We start from the raw sequence: 16,969 nt of genomic DNA, 5'->3' as shown, positions 1-16,969 counted from the left end.
CTAACTTCCAATGGCCCGGAGCGGATAAGAGATCCCATGTCTGCCCCATTCTCCCTCCTTACTGTGATCTCTGTGCCCTGCCCAGGGTTCCTGTTTTTGCTGCCTCTCCCCTGGGAGTGGGATCCATGCAGCCGTCGGTTCCCTCTGTGCCCTGACTTCCTGTCTGCATTATTTGCTCCCTGGAGGCCCGATCCCGAAGTCTCCGCTGACGGGGGCTTCCTTACGCCGCCACTCTGCAGCGAGCCGGCGTCCCACCGCGCCCGGACCCAGCTCTCCTCCCTCCTCCCTCCAGCAGAGGGGGCTAAGCCCGCCCCGGGCCCTCGCCCTGCCTCGTCCCCAGTCTATGGTCGGGCAGAGCCACGCCTGGGCGGAGAGAGCCGAGGAGACGGGAGAGAGAGCCGGAAGATCGGAGCCCTCCCCGGGTCGGGAGAGGTGAGTCGGAGGGGGGGAAGATCCTGGCTGACTCTTGTTTGGTTGGTGCAGGGGGTGCGGTGCTAGGAAATGGGGGGAGATCCTGACTGTCTGGTGCTGAGTGATGGGGGGGATCTGTCTTTATTTTTGCTTTGGTTTTGATCTGTGACCTGGAAGGGAGGGGAGAAGAGAGACTGGAGGGGCAGGGGCTGCAGTAGGATTGATCTCTGGCTGTCTCTTCCCTTGCCCTTCCGAGCTGGCTGTCATTTGAATTTTACACCCCCCCCCCCCCCCCCCCCCCCCAGATCTTGGGCTCCCCTCGTTACTTGGTTACCTGTCTCTACTCCCACCCCTCCCTCTATCCCCTCCTCCTCGGATCCTAGGCTACTTATTTCCCCCATCCCTTTCCTTTCCAGGCTGTTATTTGGACTTTTAACACCGCCCTCTCTCCCTCCAGATCTTGGGCAGCCTGTCTCTTCCCCCCCCCCCCTTTGATCCTGGGCTAGGTAACTCTTCCTACTCGCCCCCCTTGAGAAAAAAAAACCCTCTTAGCAGCCTCTCATTCTGCCCCACCCCACAGCTGTCTGTGCTGTATTCATACCGTGGGTATCTCTCTCTCCTGTCCCCACAGACGATTCCACTGCCTTCAAGATGGTTTTCTACACCTGCGGACCCAACGAAGCCATGGTGGTCTCGGGTGAGCATCTTCATGGATCCTGTGTTTCCTGTGTCCGTAGCAGCCGCAGCTTGTTTTTTATTAGCCTGCAGAGCCCAGTTCCATCGTCTTGCTGCCCCCCCCCCCCCCCCCCCCGCGCTACGGTTGGCAGGGGTTGCGTGCTCGTGCCACTCCTGCCTGCGCTGCCCCCGTCGTCAGGACTGGATTGGGGCATAGCCGACGTGCCTGGGGGGCACCGAATATCCAGGGTCGAAGGGAAGCTGGCACGGCTTCAAAGGGGTCGCCGAGATCTTCAGCCCGGCCCTGCCTGGTCTTATGATGGGGGAGGGGGGGAGTGCGTGTTAATTTTGCACCGCTGCTGTCTGTGTGTGTGTGCGCGTGACGTTCGCGTTGCCGCTGCTTGCGGTGAGCCAGGCCGCAGGCGAGCTTCTCACGTCTCCGTCTCTCTCTGGTGCAGGGTTCTGCCGGAGCCCCCCAGTGATGGTGGCAGGGGGGCGCGTGTTTGTGTTTCCCTGCGTGCAGCAGATCCAGAGGTAGGTGCCATGCCCCCCCCCTCTCTCCCATTTTACCTGGCTGTGCAGAAGTCCGTGCCTGTAATGCGCCATCCCCATGCATTCCAGCAATTCCGAGGGCAACAGGTTTTTCTAGATGCTCCTTCTATAAGTGCTTGTGGGGGTTCTGTGCTTATTTGACACGCTCGCTGCAGAGAAGAAATGGAAATTGAAAACTCAGGCCGAGCTCTTCCTCTTAGCAGGGGAGCCGTGGAGGAGAGTTTTGGGCTACCCACCCGGGTGTCGTCTTGCTGCGACTTGGTTGGGATAAGGGAGTGGGGGGGTCAGTGCTGATCGGTTCCCGGTCTCTCGCCCGCAGGATCTCGTTGAACACCCTGACGCTGAATGTGAAGAGCGAGAAGGTGTACACTAGGCATGGCGTCCCCATCTCGGTCACCGGCATTGCTCAGGTGCCCACCAGTCTGCTCTTTCTTTCTGCTTCCACCTCTTGCCCTCCATCCCTCACCTGCAATCGTTTTTTCTGTAATTCTCTCTCTTTTTTTTTTTTTTTTCACAGAAGTGTAGGGATTAGAACTTGGAGCCAGTAAAGTAGTTGTCTGGAATTTTTTTTTTCTTTTTTTCACTGAAATGAATCACTGGGTTAAGATCCCATTAACTTTTTATGTGGATGCCATGATCTTCTACCCTACTACTTGTCGGTTGTTTCAGGTGAAGATCCAGGGACAGAACAAGGAGATGCTGGCCGCTGCCTGTCAGATGTTCTTGGGGAAGTCTGAGGCCGAGGTGGCTCAGATCTCCCTGGAGACGCTGGAGGGACACCAGAGAGCTATCATGGCACACATGACAGTGGAGGTAACCTCCCCGGGGCTGTCCTTATCCTCTGGCACCGTCTGACAGGGGTCTTCTTTAGAAAATGAATGTATTCCCCTTTAATTATGATTGTTCCCCTTGTGTATAAAGCATCTACCTCCCTGAATCCCCTTGTCAGTTGTGTTCTGATGATGAGCAGCACAGCAGCGCTGCTCCCAGTTTTACTTACATTCTCTCTCTGTGCTATTAGGAGATCTACAAGGACCGGCAGAAGTTTTCGGAGCAGGTGTTTAAGGTGGCCTCCTCGGATCTGGTGAACATGGGGATCAGCGTCGTCAGCTACACCCTGAAGGATATCCACGACGATCAGGTGACGAGCGCCAGAAAGAATTAGCGCTATCCCGACACCAGGCCCTCCCGCCTATCATCCGTCCTGTAACACTTCCAGGAGCCTAAGAATCGGCCCCACAGCGGGGATCAGAACTCGGGCCAGGGACTCGGGATTTACTGGAGCTGGTGTGGATGAGGGAATTGGGCAAGGATGACTCGCTGTGACTGGTAATTCTCTCTCTTTCTCTCTACCCCTGGTCTCCCTTCCCTGCCCTTTTTTTTTTATTTTCCAGGATTACCTGCATTCCCTGGGGAAAGCCAGGACAGCCCAGGTTCAGAAGGATGCCAGGATAGGCGAGGCAGAGGCGAAGCGAGATGCTGGAATAAAGGTAAAGCTTCCAGGAAAAAAAAATGGTGATTTTTTTTTTTTTTCTTTTTTGAGGGGTCTTCCTGATTTTCATCTGCTCAGTTTAGTGCTGAAACAGAAATTCATCTTTATTTTTTTTTTTTTCCCCTGCTCTTCCTGCAGAGCAGAAAAGGATCAGGAAGTTTTGGCTGGGCATTACTTTTTTTTTGAAGTTGGATAGTGTCCTCTGCGGCCCCCCCCCCCCCCCAGTCACTCAGGATCAGCCTGATGGATGCATGCGCACACCATGAGAGGCAGGGTTTGTTCCCTGCTTCTCCTGGGGGGGGGTGGGGGTAGGAGAGGAGTCTGGCGTGCACTGGGCAGCCGTAGTGCCCATGGATTGCAGGAGCCCCACCCTCTCCGCACGGGAGACATTGAAGGCGGGGCAGGAGGGCCGAGCGTTGACAACTGGGCGCTGGAATTCGGAGCGCGGTTTCTCAACAGACACGCTAAAAATGCTTTTTTAAAGTCCCGATGCGGTCAGCTAATGGTAGAAACGTAGGCGCCGGGGTGATAAAACCTGTGTTAAAATTGGAGTTACGTTTTAGCGCGGGTTTTACTTAACGCGCACGCCAGGAACGCGGGTCGCCGCAGGGCGCAGTGAGCAAATCCCCACACTAATGCAGAAAAGTGCTTTACAACAGGAGGGCGGGAGGAAAGGGCTTGAGGTTGGACGGCGTGTGACCAAAATGACCTTGCATGCAAAACTTGGGCACAGTCTCGCATGCCAAGGTTGTTTGGGCAAGGCACACCCAGTGAAATCAAGGAGTAAGCTCTCTGGGGAGGGCACCTCCAGCCAAACAGTAGGCACTTTGGTGCTGCGTATCCCAGATGGCTGGAGGTGCCCTCCCCAGAGAGCTTACCCTTTGATTTCACTGGGTGTGCCTTGCCCAAACGGCCTTGGCATGCGAGACCGTGCCCAGGGCCAGTTTTGCATGCAAGGTCATTTTGGTCACACGCCGTCCAACTTCAAGCCCTTTCCTCCCGCCCTCCTGTTTTCAGGTTAACGCCTCCTTCTGAGGTGGAGGAAAGGTTAACTTGCGTTTCTGGTGGCCATGGTGTTCTATGGCCGTGCCCATGTGGTAGTGTCTGGCTTTTTCTACCACACTGGGCATGGCAGTAGAATAACGTTTGGCCACCAGAAATGTGAGTATAAGCTCTCTGGGGAAGGCACCTACAGCTAGATGAACAAAGCAGAGGCTGTCCAGGGTGAGGACCAACAGCTGAAGACAACACTTTGGCACTATAAGCTGCTCACCAAAACAAAGAAGACCTCTGACTGGTGCCTGCTTCAGAGAGCTTACATTGGAAATGTCCCTCCTGGCTCTGAGGGTGGCGTAAACTCACATTTCTGGTGGCCCCGGTTGTGTGTCCAGTGTGGTACTCCACCTCCGACCCCACGTAAGTTCTACAGCTGAACAATGTGTAAGCTCTCTGGGGAGGGCACCTGTAGCTGAACAGTACATCAAAGCTGGGATGTCCAACACCATAGTGCACACTATCCAGCTTGAAGGTGCCTTCCCAGGAGAGCTTATGTTTTGTTGAGCTGTAGGTGGTGCAGAAAAACTGGGCCCACAACTGCGGATAAAGCGGTGCCTTCTGCCGCGCACACCTTATTACGTTGGCCCCCCCTCGCTTTTGCCGTCACAGGGGATCCCCTTTGGATTGTGAAGCCCCGCAAGTGGGGTGTGGCCCCTGAGGGGGTTCCAAATCCTGCCCCGTGGCCCTGACGCCCACCTTTATGTGTCTTCCCCAATCCCCACCAGGAAGCAAAGGCCATGCAGGAGAAGGTGTCGGCGCAGTACCTGAGTGAGATCGAGATGGCCAAGGCACAGCGCGACTTCGAGCTGAAGAAGGCAGCCTATGACATCGAGGTGAACACCAAGAAAGCCGAGTCGGACCTGGCCTATCAGCTTCAGGTAGCGAGGAGGGCGGTGCGACTTTAGCTGCGGCGGTGCTCTCTCTCTATTTGGCTGCAGCCGCCGCAGGCGTGGATCCTGGGATGCCGCTCTGGGACCTCTCCTGCTTTTACAGAATTTTTCTGTGCTCTGCATTGTAGGGTAGCAGATGGTGATTTTTAGTTTTTTCTTGACTTTTCCAAAAATGTGGTTTGCATTTTTTGTCAGATTTTCACAAAAAAAGCTTTGTAAAGAAGTTTTTTTTTCTGTGGCATTAAGTGTTATTGTGGGGACTGTGCATTTCTTATATTTTTGTATTTTGCTCTTTCTTCAGTACTCCACTGGTTCAGCATCGAGTTTCATGTGACTCCTGAGAGTCCGTGCTGTGACTGTAGGGTATGGCAAGGTTCTAGATGTTTCTTTGCAGGAGTTTGTTACTTCACAAAATGTTTAGCAGTGGAGGGATATTTATTTGCTGAGGTGACACCAGAATGTGAATATTTATTTTCTTCATGTTGGTTGTAATGTGTCCATTGTCCTAGCTCTGCTCTGCACCTGTTCTGATGATTAATGCTATTTTATTGTAGTTATGAGGATTTCTGGCTTTCGGCAAAGAGGATTCATGAAAGGATACATTCATTTTTTTTGTTTTATTACATAATTTATTGGATCTGTTTTGTTTTCTTTGCTTTTTGCATGCTATACTTGTGCATTTATAAACTGCAATAAATGTAAAATACAGATTAATAAGGAATTTCTAATGCTGGTAAGTGCTTGAAATAATTGAGGTAAAATGTTTTAAAGTTCCATACATGATACACAATGGCTGTTGCAAACCGCTTAGAAAGCCACTGTTGGGTGCAGTATGTGGCATTATTTATCAATAAGAATACAACTAGTAGGTCTCTGACCTCATGCCTACAGCCCACCCATGTTAACCTTGTGCCCACCCAAAGAATCAGTTCTGGCCACGCCACTGCCTGATACTGAATGCACGATGCGTCGTCCGGCTGACGTACACCCATAACCCGTGTGATGACTCCTCTCACCGCAGGTGGCCAAGACAAAGCAGAAGATTGAAGAGCAGAAGATGCAGGTTCTAGTGGTGGAGCGCACCCAACAGATCCAGCTGCAGGAACAGGAGATCACCCGTCGGGAGAAGGAGCTGGAGGCCAAAGTCAAGAAACCGGCCGAGGCCGAGCGCTTCCGGCTGGAGAAGATAGCAGAGGCCCAGAGGTACCTGCAGTAGGAGAGGGAATCAGGGGTCCAGAGCAGGGACAGGGGCCCCCACCTTTTTCTCCTCCTCTCTCCCGCTCTTAAGTCTGAGGAACACACTCGGCCTCTCACTCTCCTTTTCTGTCTGCTTCTCCCAACAGACGGCAGCTGATCACGCAGGCGGAGGCTGAGGCCGAGGCAGTGAGGGTGAGAGCGTACTTCCGGAAATCATTAATAACAATCAGTTCACTATCTCCTGCACTCACGTCATGCCTCACCACAGCGAAAGCATTAACCAGTCAGAAGCCGGCTTATGCCTAGTGTGTGAGGTGATATTATTTCATGTCAAATAACAGATTGCCCTGTGATGTTTGGGAGAGGGGTAATTCCCATTGTCAGCCATTTTGTGATACGGTAAAGCTCATGTGTCCCGCAGCTGACCAATGATAACAGCTCTCATTGGCAGCCATTTTATGATGACTTGTGACCTACAACTCAATTTGTTAGCCATGTTATGATTCACACATTTGGAATATCATGACTGTCACAGAGACGTGGTTCATCGAGTCCCATGGCTAGGGTAAGGTTATATCGGGCTATTTGTTTTTTGTCTTTTATTTAATTTTGCTTCAACAGCTGCTTTATCAGCAAGCTCAAAGCTTGTTAGGAATGAGAGGGGAGGGAGGAATATTAAATAAGTAAAATCAGAGCATGGGCAAAGGAGAAGACGCTATAGAAAGGGGAGTTTCCTGAACATACCCAGATCAGTCCAGACTCCTGGGTTTTGCCTCCCTGCCAGTAGATGGAGACAAAGAGTTTCGCTGACCCTGTACATAACCCAGTGTGCCAGTGAAGGTTAGCGTCCTGGACTTCAGGGATAACAGCCAGCTTTTGTTAAAACGCAGGTGCACCTTAAGGAGGCAGGGATGATCTCTGTGAGCTAAACTAAGAGGAGATAGTGGAAGGGAAATAAATTCCCCATTTTGAAGAGGAAATAAATGGAAGAGGAAAAAGGGCCCGGAATGGTTTTCAAAGGAGGCGGCTGAAAAGGTGAGGATTCGAAAGGCCCGAGGGATCTCGGAACAAGGAGCACACGGAAGAATATCTGGAAAAGCTGAGAGAAGTAGGGAAGGCAGACAGGATGGCGAAGGCGCGCGTGGAAGAAAAGACAGGTAAAGGGATAAAGCGAGGTGATAGGTCTTTTGTTGATACATCAAGGGGATGCTGAAAAAAAAATGAGGAAAGGCTTTTTCATCAAGAGGGTGGTGATCACCTGGAACAGACTTCCGGCGGAGATTACAGGAGCCAAAACTGTGGCAGGATTCAGGCATCCCGGGAGAGGCACAAAGAGGTCTGTATTTAACCGCTGGATGGCTAGCAAAGTTAGCCGGGTAACTGAGCTGGGATACTGCATACCCTGCTATCTTAAAGTTATGCAGATAGATTTTTCCAGCTAATTTTAGGCCTCCTTTTCGACTGTCCTAAAGTTATCCAGGTAGGTTAGCCGGATAATGCTGAAAATTGGGGTTATCTGATTACCTTAGTCAGATAAAGGGGCTCCACCCTGAAAGGGCCTCAGACCAGCCTGACGTAGCCAGATAACGATGTCAGGGATGCTATGTGGGCTAAGTACCAAACTTAGCTGGAACAAATATGCTGAATTATGGATCTGCAAAGGGATCCTAGTGGCAGGAGGAGGGAAGGAAAGAGACCCCAGATGACAGCACAGTAGCCCAGGTACTGATGAGCCGATGGGGTGGGCCTGTGGTCATTTTCTTACTGACATCATCTGTGTTTGTCAGTGAAAGTTGGAAGTGGAGAAATTGGTTTGTGAGGCTGAGGGGAGAAAAAGAGGAACATGTGGATGGCAATGAGGAAAAAGCAGAAACGGCATTTCCTGTTCTGTATTGACAGAGGGAGAGATTCGAGAAGGACCACTGATTGTTGGCAGGGTGATGGGGTAGATACCACGCCATTTGCAGGTGAGAGGGTTTGGGCAGAATGAGTGGCAAAGCTCCGGGGCCGGATGGGATGCAACTAGGGAGGTTCATAGCAGTTCTGGCAATGGGAAGGGCGGAGATTGTCCCTTTTGTTATAAAAGTGGAAGTAGGGAAAAGACTGGAAACTCCAGGCCCATTAGTCTGACCTTGGTGGTGGGGGAAATGAATGGAGATGCTGCAAAAGCGAAGGAATGTGAAGCTTCTGACCTCGGTGGTGGGGGAAACGAATGGAGATGCTGCAAAAGCGAAGGAATGTGAAGCTTCTGACCTCGGTGGTGGGGGAAACGAATGGAGATGCTGCAAAAGCGAAGGAATGTGAAGCTTCTGACCTCGGTGGTGGGGGAAACGAATGGAGATGCTGCAAAAGCGAAGGAATGTGAAGCTTCTGACCTCGGTGGTGGGGGGAAACGAATGGAGATGCTGCAAAAGCGAAGGAATGTGAAGCTTCTGACCTCGGTGGGGGGGGAAACGAATGGAGATGCTGCAAAAGCGAAGGAATGTGAAGCTTCTGACCTCGGTGGTGGGGGAAACGAATGGAGATGCTGCAAAAGCTGAAGGAATGTGAAGCTTCTGACCTCGGTGGTGGGGGAAATGAATGGAGATGCTGCAAAAGCGAAGGAATGTGAAGCTTCTGACCTCGGTGGTAGGGGAAACGAATGGAGATGCTGCAAAAGCGAAGGAATGTGAAGCTTCTGACCTCGGTGGTGGGGGAAATGAATGGAGATGGTTCTGACCAGACTTAGCTTGGCTATGTTTTAGGGAGATCCCATCCTCTCCCTTCTTCTTTTTATCTGGCTAAATTTTCCCTGGGTATTGACTTAGCTGAGTAAAGCTTCACCAGTGAGGGGGAGGGAGAGTCAAATCTCGGGGTACGTGGGTGTGTATGTTAAATCGTGCAAATGCATAGTGCACGTAGCCAAATAAATGAACTTGGAATTTTGCATTTGCACGATTTAACGTACGCACCCGCGTTCCCGGGTATTGTATTTGTGGCTTTGCTGCTGCCTAGCCGGAAAACTCAGAACTTATCCAGATAAGTTCAGGAAAGCTTCTACTTAACCATATAAATCGGAATTTAGCCAGCTATTTTTGCATTTAATTGCAGCGATCTGCGAATAGCTTGAACATGCTTAAATTAGACACTTTTCTCCCCGTGGTTCAGCTTTCCCACGCTTGAGTTGGGAGAGTTTCTAACCCGTACACGGGGTTGAAAATGACGCTTTGCGAATCTGTCTGCCAGCTTGGCCCACTCCATCCGCAGGTCATCGAGACCAGGCTGAATGCCCCCACCCAGTCAGTGTTTCACTTTTTTTTTTTTTTTAAGATGTTTATGATCACTTGCTCCAGCTATTGAGCAGGCATAACTATGCGCATAAGCTGCCAAATTTACATGCATAAATTGGTTATAAAATAGCAACTTTCTTGTGCAAATGTTGGCCCCGCCCTTATTCGTTGACCCTGATTTACGTGTGCACATTGAGGTGTCTAAAATAGCATGTACTCGTGACTATGGCATTTTACACGCGTAACTGCCTCATTTTATGTACCCAACGTTTGCAAACTCCCCAGTCAATGTTTACATTATTTTAGACCTCGGAGGTGGATGCCATCCCATCTTGGTAGTATGTTCCTCTTTAGTTTAGTCCCTCTGATCTGTTACGTCCTCCATTGTCACAGGTTCTTGTTCTCATTGTTCAGAATCTCCAACATTAAAGACTATTTCAGGTGCGGGTATGTTCCCAGCGTCCTCCTCAGGAAAGACCGAGGCAAAGGTTTCATTCCGTTTTTCTATTTCCTTGTCATCCCTGACCATCGCTTTTACCCCCCTCTGTCATCTAGCAGCAGAGCTGACTCCCTCGCAGGCTTTTTGCTTCAAATATGCTTGAAAACACTTTTATTATTAGTTTTTGCCTCTCCGGCAAGCTTCCAAATTCTCTCTTGGGCTTGTCTTACTATGTTTTATATCCAGCTTGCCAGCACTTATGCTCTTGCCTTTTTTCATCATTTGGATCTGCTTTTTATATTTTGACTGATGCCCTTTTAGCTTTAACTACCTCACCATTAAACCGTGCTGGCAGTGTTTTGATCTTTCTTCAGTCTTTTTTTTTAATGTATGGAATACATTTTATCTGGACTTCTAAGACAGTATTTTTCTAAACAAAGGCCACATCTCACACAAATCTTTAATGTTTGCAACTGCTCCTTTTTAGGTTTTTTTTTTTTTTTCTAACTAATTTCCTCATTGTATCATATTCTCCCTTGTACTTGATGCTCTTCTACCAGTGACTGTTGAGTTTGATTTTCATTCTGATTGCTATTGCTTAGCACCAGGTTGTGAGTTCCATTGAGGACTAGATCTAAAGTAGCTGCCTCTCTTGTCAATTCTAGGACCAACTGCTCCATGTAGCTGTCTTTTATGACATCTAGAAACTTAACCTCTCCAGCATGTCCTGATGAGACGTTGACCTACCCAGTACTGGGGTCATTGAAATCTCCTATTAATGTGTGGCCGAATTTATTTGCTGCTTTAAAATTTCAATTAGCATGTCAGCTGGCTTTTGAAGATTGCCCTCCCTATGACCTTGAAGTTCATGCTTGTTATGCTGGTGCTCTCCTCTTGTAATCCTTTTAAATTTAATTTAGTGCAGGATTTATATTCTGCAATTGTGGATGGTGAGCCCATATACTGCAGATTACAGAACAGGGTTAAAATAACCTGTACAGACGTACAAAGATACAGATATTTTAATACTGCATCTATTATTTGTAACGGAACACAGGAGTATCAAATAAACACAAGCCCCCCCCAGCCACCCCACCGGTGCTGACCATCCAGAAACATAGGTAGGAGGCAGATCCTTGGCAATACATCCACACAACGAGAGAGAGAACATCCCGGATCATAGCGATTTTTCAGGTATGGTTTGCGCACTTCCACACTGAAAAAAAATTCCACCCCCCTGCTCTGCTCATCCAAACCCATTGTGGTGGCCACGCCCTATAGAGATACTCCCATTCCGAGAGTGCTGCCAGGCATATTTGTGGGCATGCTACCTGAGCCGAGCCTCGCCCGCCCGTGTTGGAATAATACGAACAGAAACACCTACTCTTCGGAATCCACCCACTTTAAAAAAAAAAAAAAAAAGTATTTTTATCAAACATCATAATGGGCAAACGGGATTGCAACCCTGGCCAACCTCTAACACACCACCAAGAAGCATTGGAGGACTAAGCAAACGGCCTTGTTTCTGGACCCATGGGGGGGGGGAGGGGGAGAAATGGACTCTTAAGAACCATGGACGCTTTGGAACTAGCTGTGTCGGGTCTTCAAGCGTTGCCGTTCAGGCAGAAAACTCATGCTTGATCTTAGTTCAGGAAGCAGCAAAGTCTCTAGATGAGGGAGAGCGCTGCCTGGAGCGAAGGAGGCGACCTGGGCAGCAGCTGTTCTGCGTGCACATTGGGCCTTGTCCGTTAGGGGCCGGGCACAGACTCTTGAATCTCTTCCTTTCATTTAATGTTTAAGGTGTAGGTTTCCCTTAGTTGAGTGTGCGTACTGTTACTTGGTTGGTGTGATGGGTTATAGGTGTGTGCCGATTGGTTTTGTAATTATGGTTGCTTTATCAATAGCTATGCATCTCTTTGTACTAACTGCAAAAGGGATGTATAAGTTTTAAAGAAAGGGATGGATGTGTGGAAGATCTTCCCAGGGGAACAGTGATGGGGACCACAGCATGAACGGCATTCAAGAAAGCCTGGGCTAAGCGCAGGGGATCCCTACTTGCAAAGCCAGAGATCGAGTGGTGTCTCCAGCGGTGCACCAGGAAGCAAACCGGGCCGAGGCTGGATGGGCCGTGCGGTCCCGATCTGCTGTCGGATGCTAGTTTCTGCGGTAAAACCTGGAATGGCTCTGTCTCTGGCGACCGCCCCATAGCCAGGCAGGATATCCACCAGGAATATGCATGGGGTAGGTCTGAAGGCTTTGGCGACCCAGTGCATCTCAAATCTATCTCGTGCATATTCCCCACGGATATTGTGACAACACCAGGCCAGTTTGGGGCAACTCTGCCCTGGTGGCATGGAGCTGCCATACGAGCTTGGGTTCAGTGCCCTCATTTGTTCTCAGCCATTTTATTATACTGAATGTACTCCTATGATCCTTTACTGACCAGCTACGTTTCCCAGCCATTTTATATTAACTATTTTTTTTTAATTCTGTTTGTTAGAATTTTTTAGATCACCACAGCGTTCCAGCTAAAAAGCAAAAGTAAGCTTACCATTTCAGACAACCATAATAAAGCTAAGGGGTTTCAACCCCAAAGCAACATAACTCAGTGGGTTTGCTGGGAGCCCTTTTTATACCATACAAGCTCATGTGACCCACAGCTAACCAATCAGGTTTCTTGGTTCTGTCAGCCATTTTGTCATATGACTGATTTAGGAGAAGACTTTTTTTATTACAGAATATGAATCCTCTTTCTTTGTTGTGTCTGTCTCCGAAACTAGGTGAAAGGCGAGGCTAACGCTTTTGCGATCGAGGCCAAAGCTCGAGCAGACGCGGAGCAGATGGCAAAGAAGGCGGAGGCCTTCCAGCAGTTCCAGGAGGCCGCCATGGTGGACATGCTGCTGGAGAAGCTGCCAGAGGTACAATGTTGGGCTGGTTCTATCCAGGATGGAATGATGCGCGATCCTGGGCTTATTAATGGCAGAGGTGCACTGTGAGAAGAGGGTGCGTTTAGCAGCAGGGGTAAGTGGTAATGTGACCGGGTTGCAGGAGAGGAGATGTTAATAGCAGTGACACTGGACAGAGGAGTGGTAAAGATGGTGGCCGCAGGATTGGAGAAGGATCCGGCCAAAAGTTCATTGCATCGGGCACATGGATGTCTAAAGAAGGCGTGGCTAGCAAAAGTGCATCGTTTGCATGAAATTACAGAAATCTGCACTGCAAAAAGGAAAGGAATCGCCCACCATTTTTTTTTAGCTGATCATCATGCTCCGCTCCACTACTCCCTATACATTATTTTTGGTTCTAACCCCAAAGAACTCAATCTTATAGTAAGCTCTCTAAACAGCCCAACCCTACAAGGGGCACATTTATTGCAACATGGATGTTTCTCATCAGCCCTGGACTGCGAATGCATTTACACCGCCCTCCAGAGCTGGAGTTAATTTTCCAGCGTAGAAGACGTGTGCTGGGCGCCTGGCCTCTTGGGCACGCTTTCCGGCCTTGGGCGGTAATAGCTAATGGCTTCGTCTATGTGGAATTTACCTGCGGCGGGAGTTGCTGATGGTTGTGTGAGAAGGATCGGGCCCAGCCTGGGGAAATATTGGGCATCGAGTCTCCAAGGATAATTCTGTTAGTCTACGTACCCAAGACCCGAGGAATAAGTTATTGTATGCATGGTTTTGTACGCTGGAATCGGGCAGGAAGGGGCTTTTCTTGACAATCAGCGACCTTGTCCACTTATTTATTCTACACAGTAGAAGGGTGCATCTCCTTTTGAGAGTCATCGGATGTCCTCCTGGGGGCGAGAGGGGGATTCTTATTTGTTCCCATCCTACTACCTGCGGCTGGGAGAGCGTCCGCTGATGATGTCGGGCACTGTTAAAGCCCTCTTACCATTGGCTGGGGCTTCCCACTGCAGGAAGTTAATGCACAGTGGTGGTCCAATCACAGGGCTGGATTTTTCCAGCTCTCCCCCCCACTGTCTTGATGATGGTTTGAGGGGGTTCTCCCCTTCCCACCCTCCCCAATCTGTATAATTAGCTTTATATCTTATTCTCGCCTCTCTTTCCAGGTGGCGGCTGAGATCAGCAGGCCCCTCACAGAGGTGAAGAAGATCAAAATGGTTTCCAGCGGCAACGGGGAGGTGGGGGCTTCCAAGCTGACCGGGGAGGTCCTGGATATCCTCAACAGGCTGCCAGAGACCGTGGAGAAACTGACAGGCATCGGCATCGCCCAGGTGAGCCTCCCCCAGGGCCTGACTGCTTTAAAATAAATTGTCAAAGACGGCCAGCCAAGGGGGGGGGGTCGCGTGGTTGTCGGACAGGCCCTGCTTTCTCCTCCTCCCCTCTGCCCCCAGCCCTCAGACCTTTTGGGAACCAACTCTTTAGCATCCTTCCGGGTTATTCCGCACCGAATGAGAATAATGTAGGCCAACCCTTCCTGGCCTTTCTCTGCCACTGCCACCCAGCAGCGCCAGCGGCGTGTCTCGTGCATGCGTTTGAGTGACATCCCCGTGGGCCATTGATGCAACGCCCCCTCGGGCGTTACCTCTGCCAATTAGGATATTCCTGGACTGCAGGACACATTTCCCTAAGGGGGGGGGGGTTCATCTGTAATGTCCCCTGGCTCCTTGGAGCACTTCTAGCACCAGCTTGCTACCAAATTGAGTCGTGCCCTGTCCCAAGTCCCTGGGGTTGGTGTGGGAGGGGAGGTTCTCTCCCACTTGAGTCCATTTTTTCACCCCTGCTGGCCCTGAGGTGGGGGGGGGGGGAAGGCAGACACAGCCCCGTAATATTTCTGTGGAACCCCCCCCCCTCCCGCACACGGCAACCTCTGCTTTCTCAGAGGAGGCGCTCTTCCCCCAGGCGAGTCAGAATCCTGCCTTTGTCTCCCTCCCTCACCTTCTACCGATTTCTGCTGGGTTTTTGTTTTTTTTTTAATTATATTCCCCCCTCTCTGGAGGGGGGTGGTCAAACCTATTAAAAATCTTTTTTAACTTCATCAATGTTCATTTTCCTTCCCCTCTTTCTCTTTCCTGGTTTCCACAGAGCGGCCAGAAGAAGCCGGGCCGCATGTCCTAACGCCGCCGGGAGCCGCACTGCCGACCGTGTCCACCAGGGGTCCTGCCTGGGGGCCTTTTTAAAATGTTATTTCCTTTGTGCTGGGCCAGTGCCTTACCTACCTGCCCTGGATGCCTGTTCTCCCCAACCAACCCCCCCAGCCTTCACCCACCACAATCCCCCCCCCAACTCCTGCCTCGAGGAGAGAAAAATCGCCTGCTCCTTCTCCCCTCCCCCTATTCTCATTATCCTGCAGCACGTTCACTCAGTGCTGTACCTTTCAAAATGTGAAGAAATCTCTTATCACTCGTTGTAAATTATTTTCACCTGCTGGGCTCCACTCCCATCCCAGCAGAGGGCTGATGGAGACCTCTGCTTTCCGTGCTGGCTTTGGTTACGTATGCAGCGCAAGCTGCTTTGGTGAACTCTCTCTCCCTCTCCTATCCCCTCAAGGACTAAAAATTTACTTTTATTTGATTTTATCACCACAAGTCGCCATTGGTTTGGATCATTTTTAAGCCATTGCCTTGACCACATCCTGGGAGCTGACATCTTGCCAAAGAGGTCTGTGACCTCACAGGCTCACTGCATCTGATTGGTGCGCGCTGGCTGTGATGTTGCATGGGATTCCACTCTGGGCCGGGTGCTAGATTGACGCTGGATGGAAGATGGTAGCTCCTGCATGCTCGGGGAAGGGAATTGGTTGAGCAGCGCATTACTGCTCCTCTTCCTCTGCCTTTTAAACGGGAGGGCGACAGGAGGTGGGGGCTCTGGCCCTGGTGCACACCCTTTCCCCCTTGCATGCCCCTCGTCCCAGCATGCACTGCTGACCCAGAGGTTCTGAAGCTGCTAATCTGACTTGTGAATAGCTAGAGCTTTGCCCCGTGCGCCATTAAGCGATGATGTGACTAAAGTAAACGCATGTGGAAACGTTGAAGCACTTATTACTTAAAAAGAAACAATACAGCGGCCTATGAGCAGGACGTCCATGCACCCACCCAGGCTCGCCTGCAGCCAGAGAGACGCTCGCATCCTGTAAGTGCTGTCCCCTCCCCTGACTTTTTCTCAGGTGTTGTTAGGTTGCTACCACTACGAAGGCCTCAGAGAGGAAGAGGCATCCGACGTAGCCACTATGTAAAGCCCCCCCCCGCCATCACCACCACCCCTCCAGGCTTCCTTCCTCCTAGCTTTGCCCATGACTCTTGGCTGTAGAAAGTGTTTTGTGTGTTTCAGGATATAATCATTCTGTGTTACCAAAATAAATGATCATGTAATCTCGTGTGTGAAATCTGTTTCACTTTGTCTTTATTTATGGCGTGGTAATCGCCCGGCTTGACACCTGCCGCCAGCTTACCTGCACCGTTCCATCTATTGCCCCTGGTGTCCCCTATTCCCAGACTAACCTCACACATGCCCCCCCCTCCCCCGTGCTATTTCTCAACGCCCAATGTCCCTGCTCCCCCGAGTCCTCGGCTTTATGCTACGTGACAGCTGAGAAAAGGACCAGCTTGGCCCATCCAGTCCTCACCACCCTGCGAAAGATACAGCGCAGCTGCCCAAGCCAGAGCGTGGCTCTCTCTTCCCATCCAGGACAGCGTTTGCACTTCTTCACCTAAGGGAGGTGAGCAGACAGCAGGCTCTGTCCTTCCCACAGCCCTTTGCTGCCTTCCCGAGGTAGTTCACAAAGGAGTAGAAATGCTTGGGAATGTCTGTAAGAAGATAAGCGGGGGCAGGTTCGGTCACAGCCGTGGTCCATTGAGCCCAGCATCCTGTCTTTGTCTGGGTCGCCTGGACCTACCTGGCCGCTCCTGATGGGGAGATCCTTTTTTTTTTTTTTTTGTTGCTTACTCCAGGTAGTGATCTGCAAGTTTATCTGCTTAAGATTTGCTGACGGACCTGTCTTCCACGAAGAAGCCCAAATCTTTTAT

The 16,969-nt window shown here is 50.5% G+C and overlaps 1 protein-coding gene across 1 annotated transcript; it reads left to right on the top strand.

Annotated features, from left to right (window-relative positions):
* The first annotated feature begins 281 nt into the window (after positions 1–281).
* LOC115081179 (flotillin-1) lies at positions 282–16,320 on the top strand. Its single transcript, XM_029585701.1, has 13 exons — positions 282–432; positions 1,043–1,108; positions 1,545–1,620; positions 1,958–2,048; positions 2,308–2,451; positions 2,660–2,779; positions 3,033–3,128; positions 4,912–5,064; positions 6,098–6,279; positions 6,420–6,465; positions 12,762–12,899; positions 14,054–14,218; positions 15,030–16,320. The coding sequence occupies exons 2-13, from the start codon at positions 1,063–1,065 to the stop codon at positions 15,060–15,062; spliced, it is 1,290 nt and encodes a 429-aa protein (XP_029441561.1). The 5' UTR covers positions 282–432; positions 1,043–1,062; the 3' UTR covers positions 15,063–16,320.
* Positions 16,321–16,969: the final 649 nt, after the last annotated feature.

This window comes from Rhinatrema bivittatum, chromosome 19, assembly GCF_901001135.1.
Source record: "Rhinatrema bivittatum chromosome 19, aRhiBiv1.1, whole genome shotgun sequence".
Lineage (NCBI taxonomy): Eukaryota > Metazoa > Chordata > Amphibia > Gymnophiona > Rhinatrematidae > Rhinatrema > Rhinatrema bivittatum.
The sequence above is the reverse complement of the archived record's forward strand: the minus strand, read 5'-3'. Positions and strand labels throughout refer to the sequence as shown.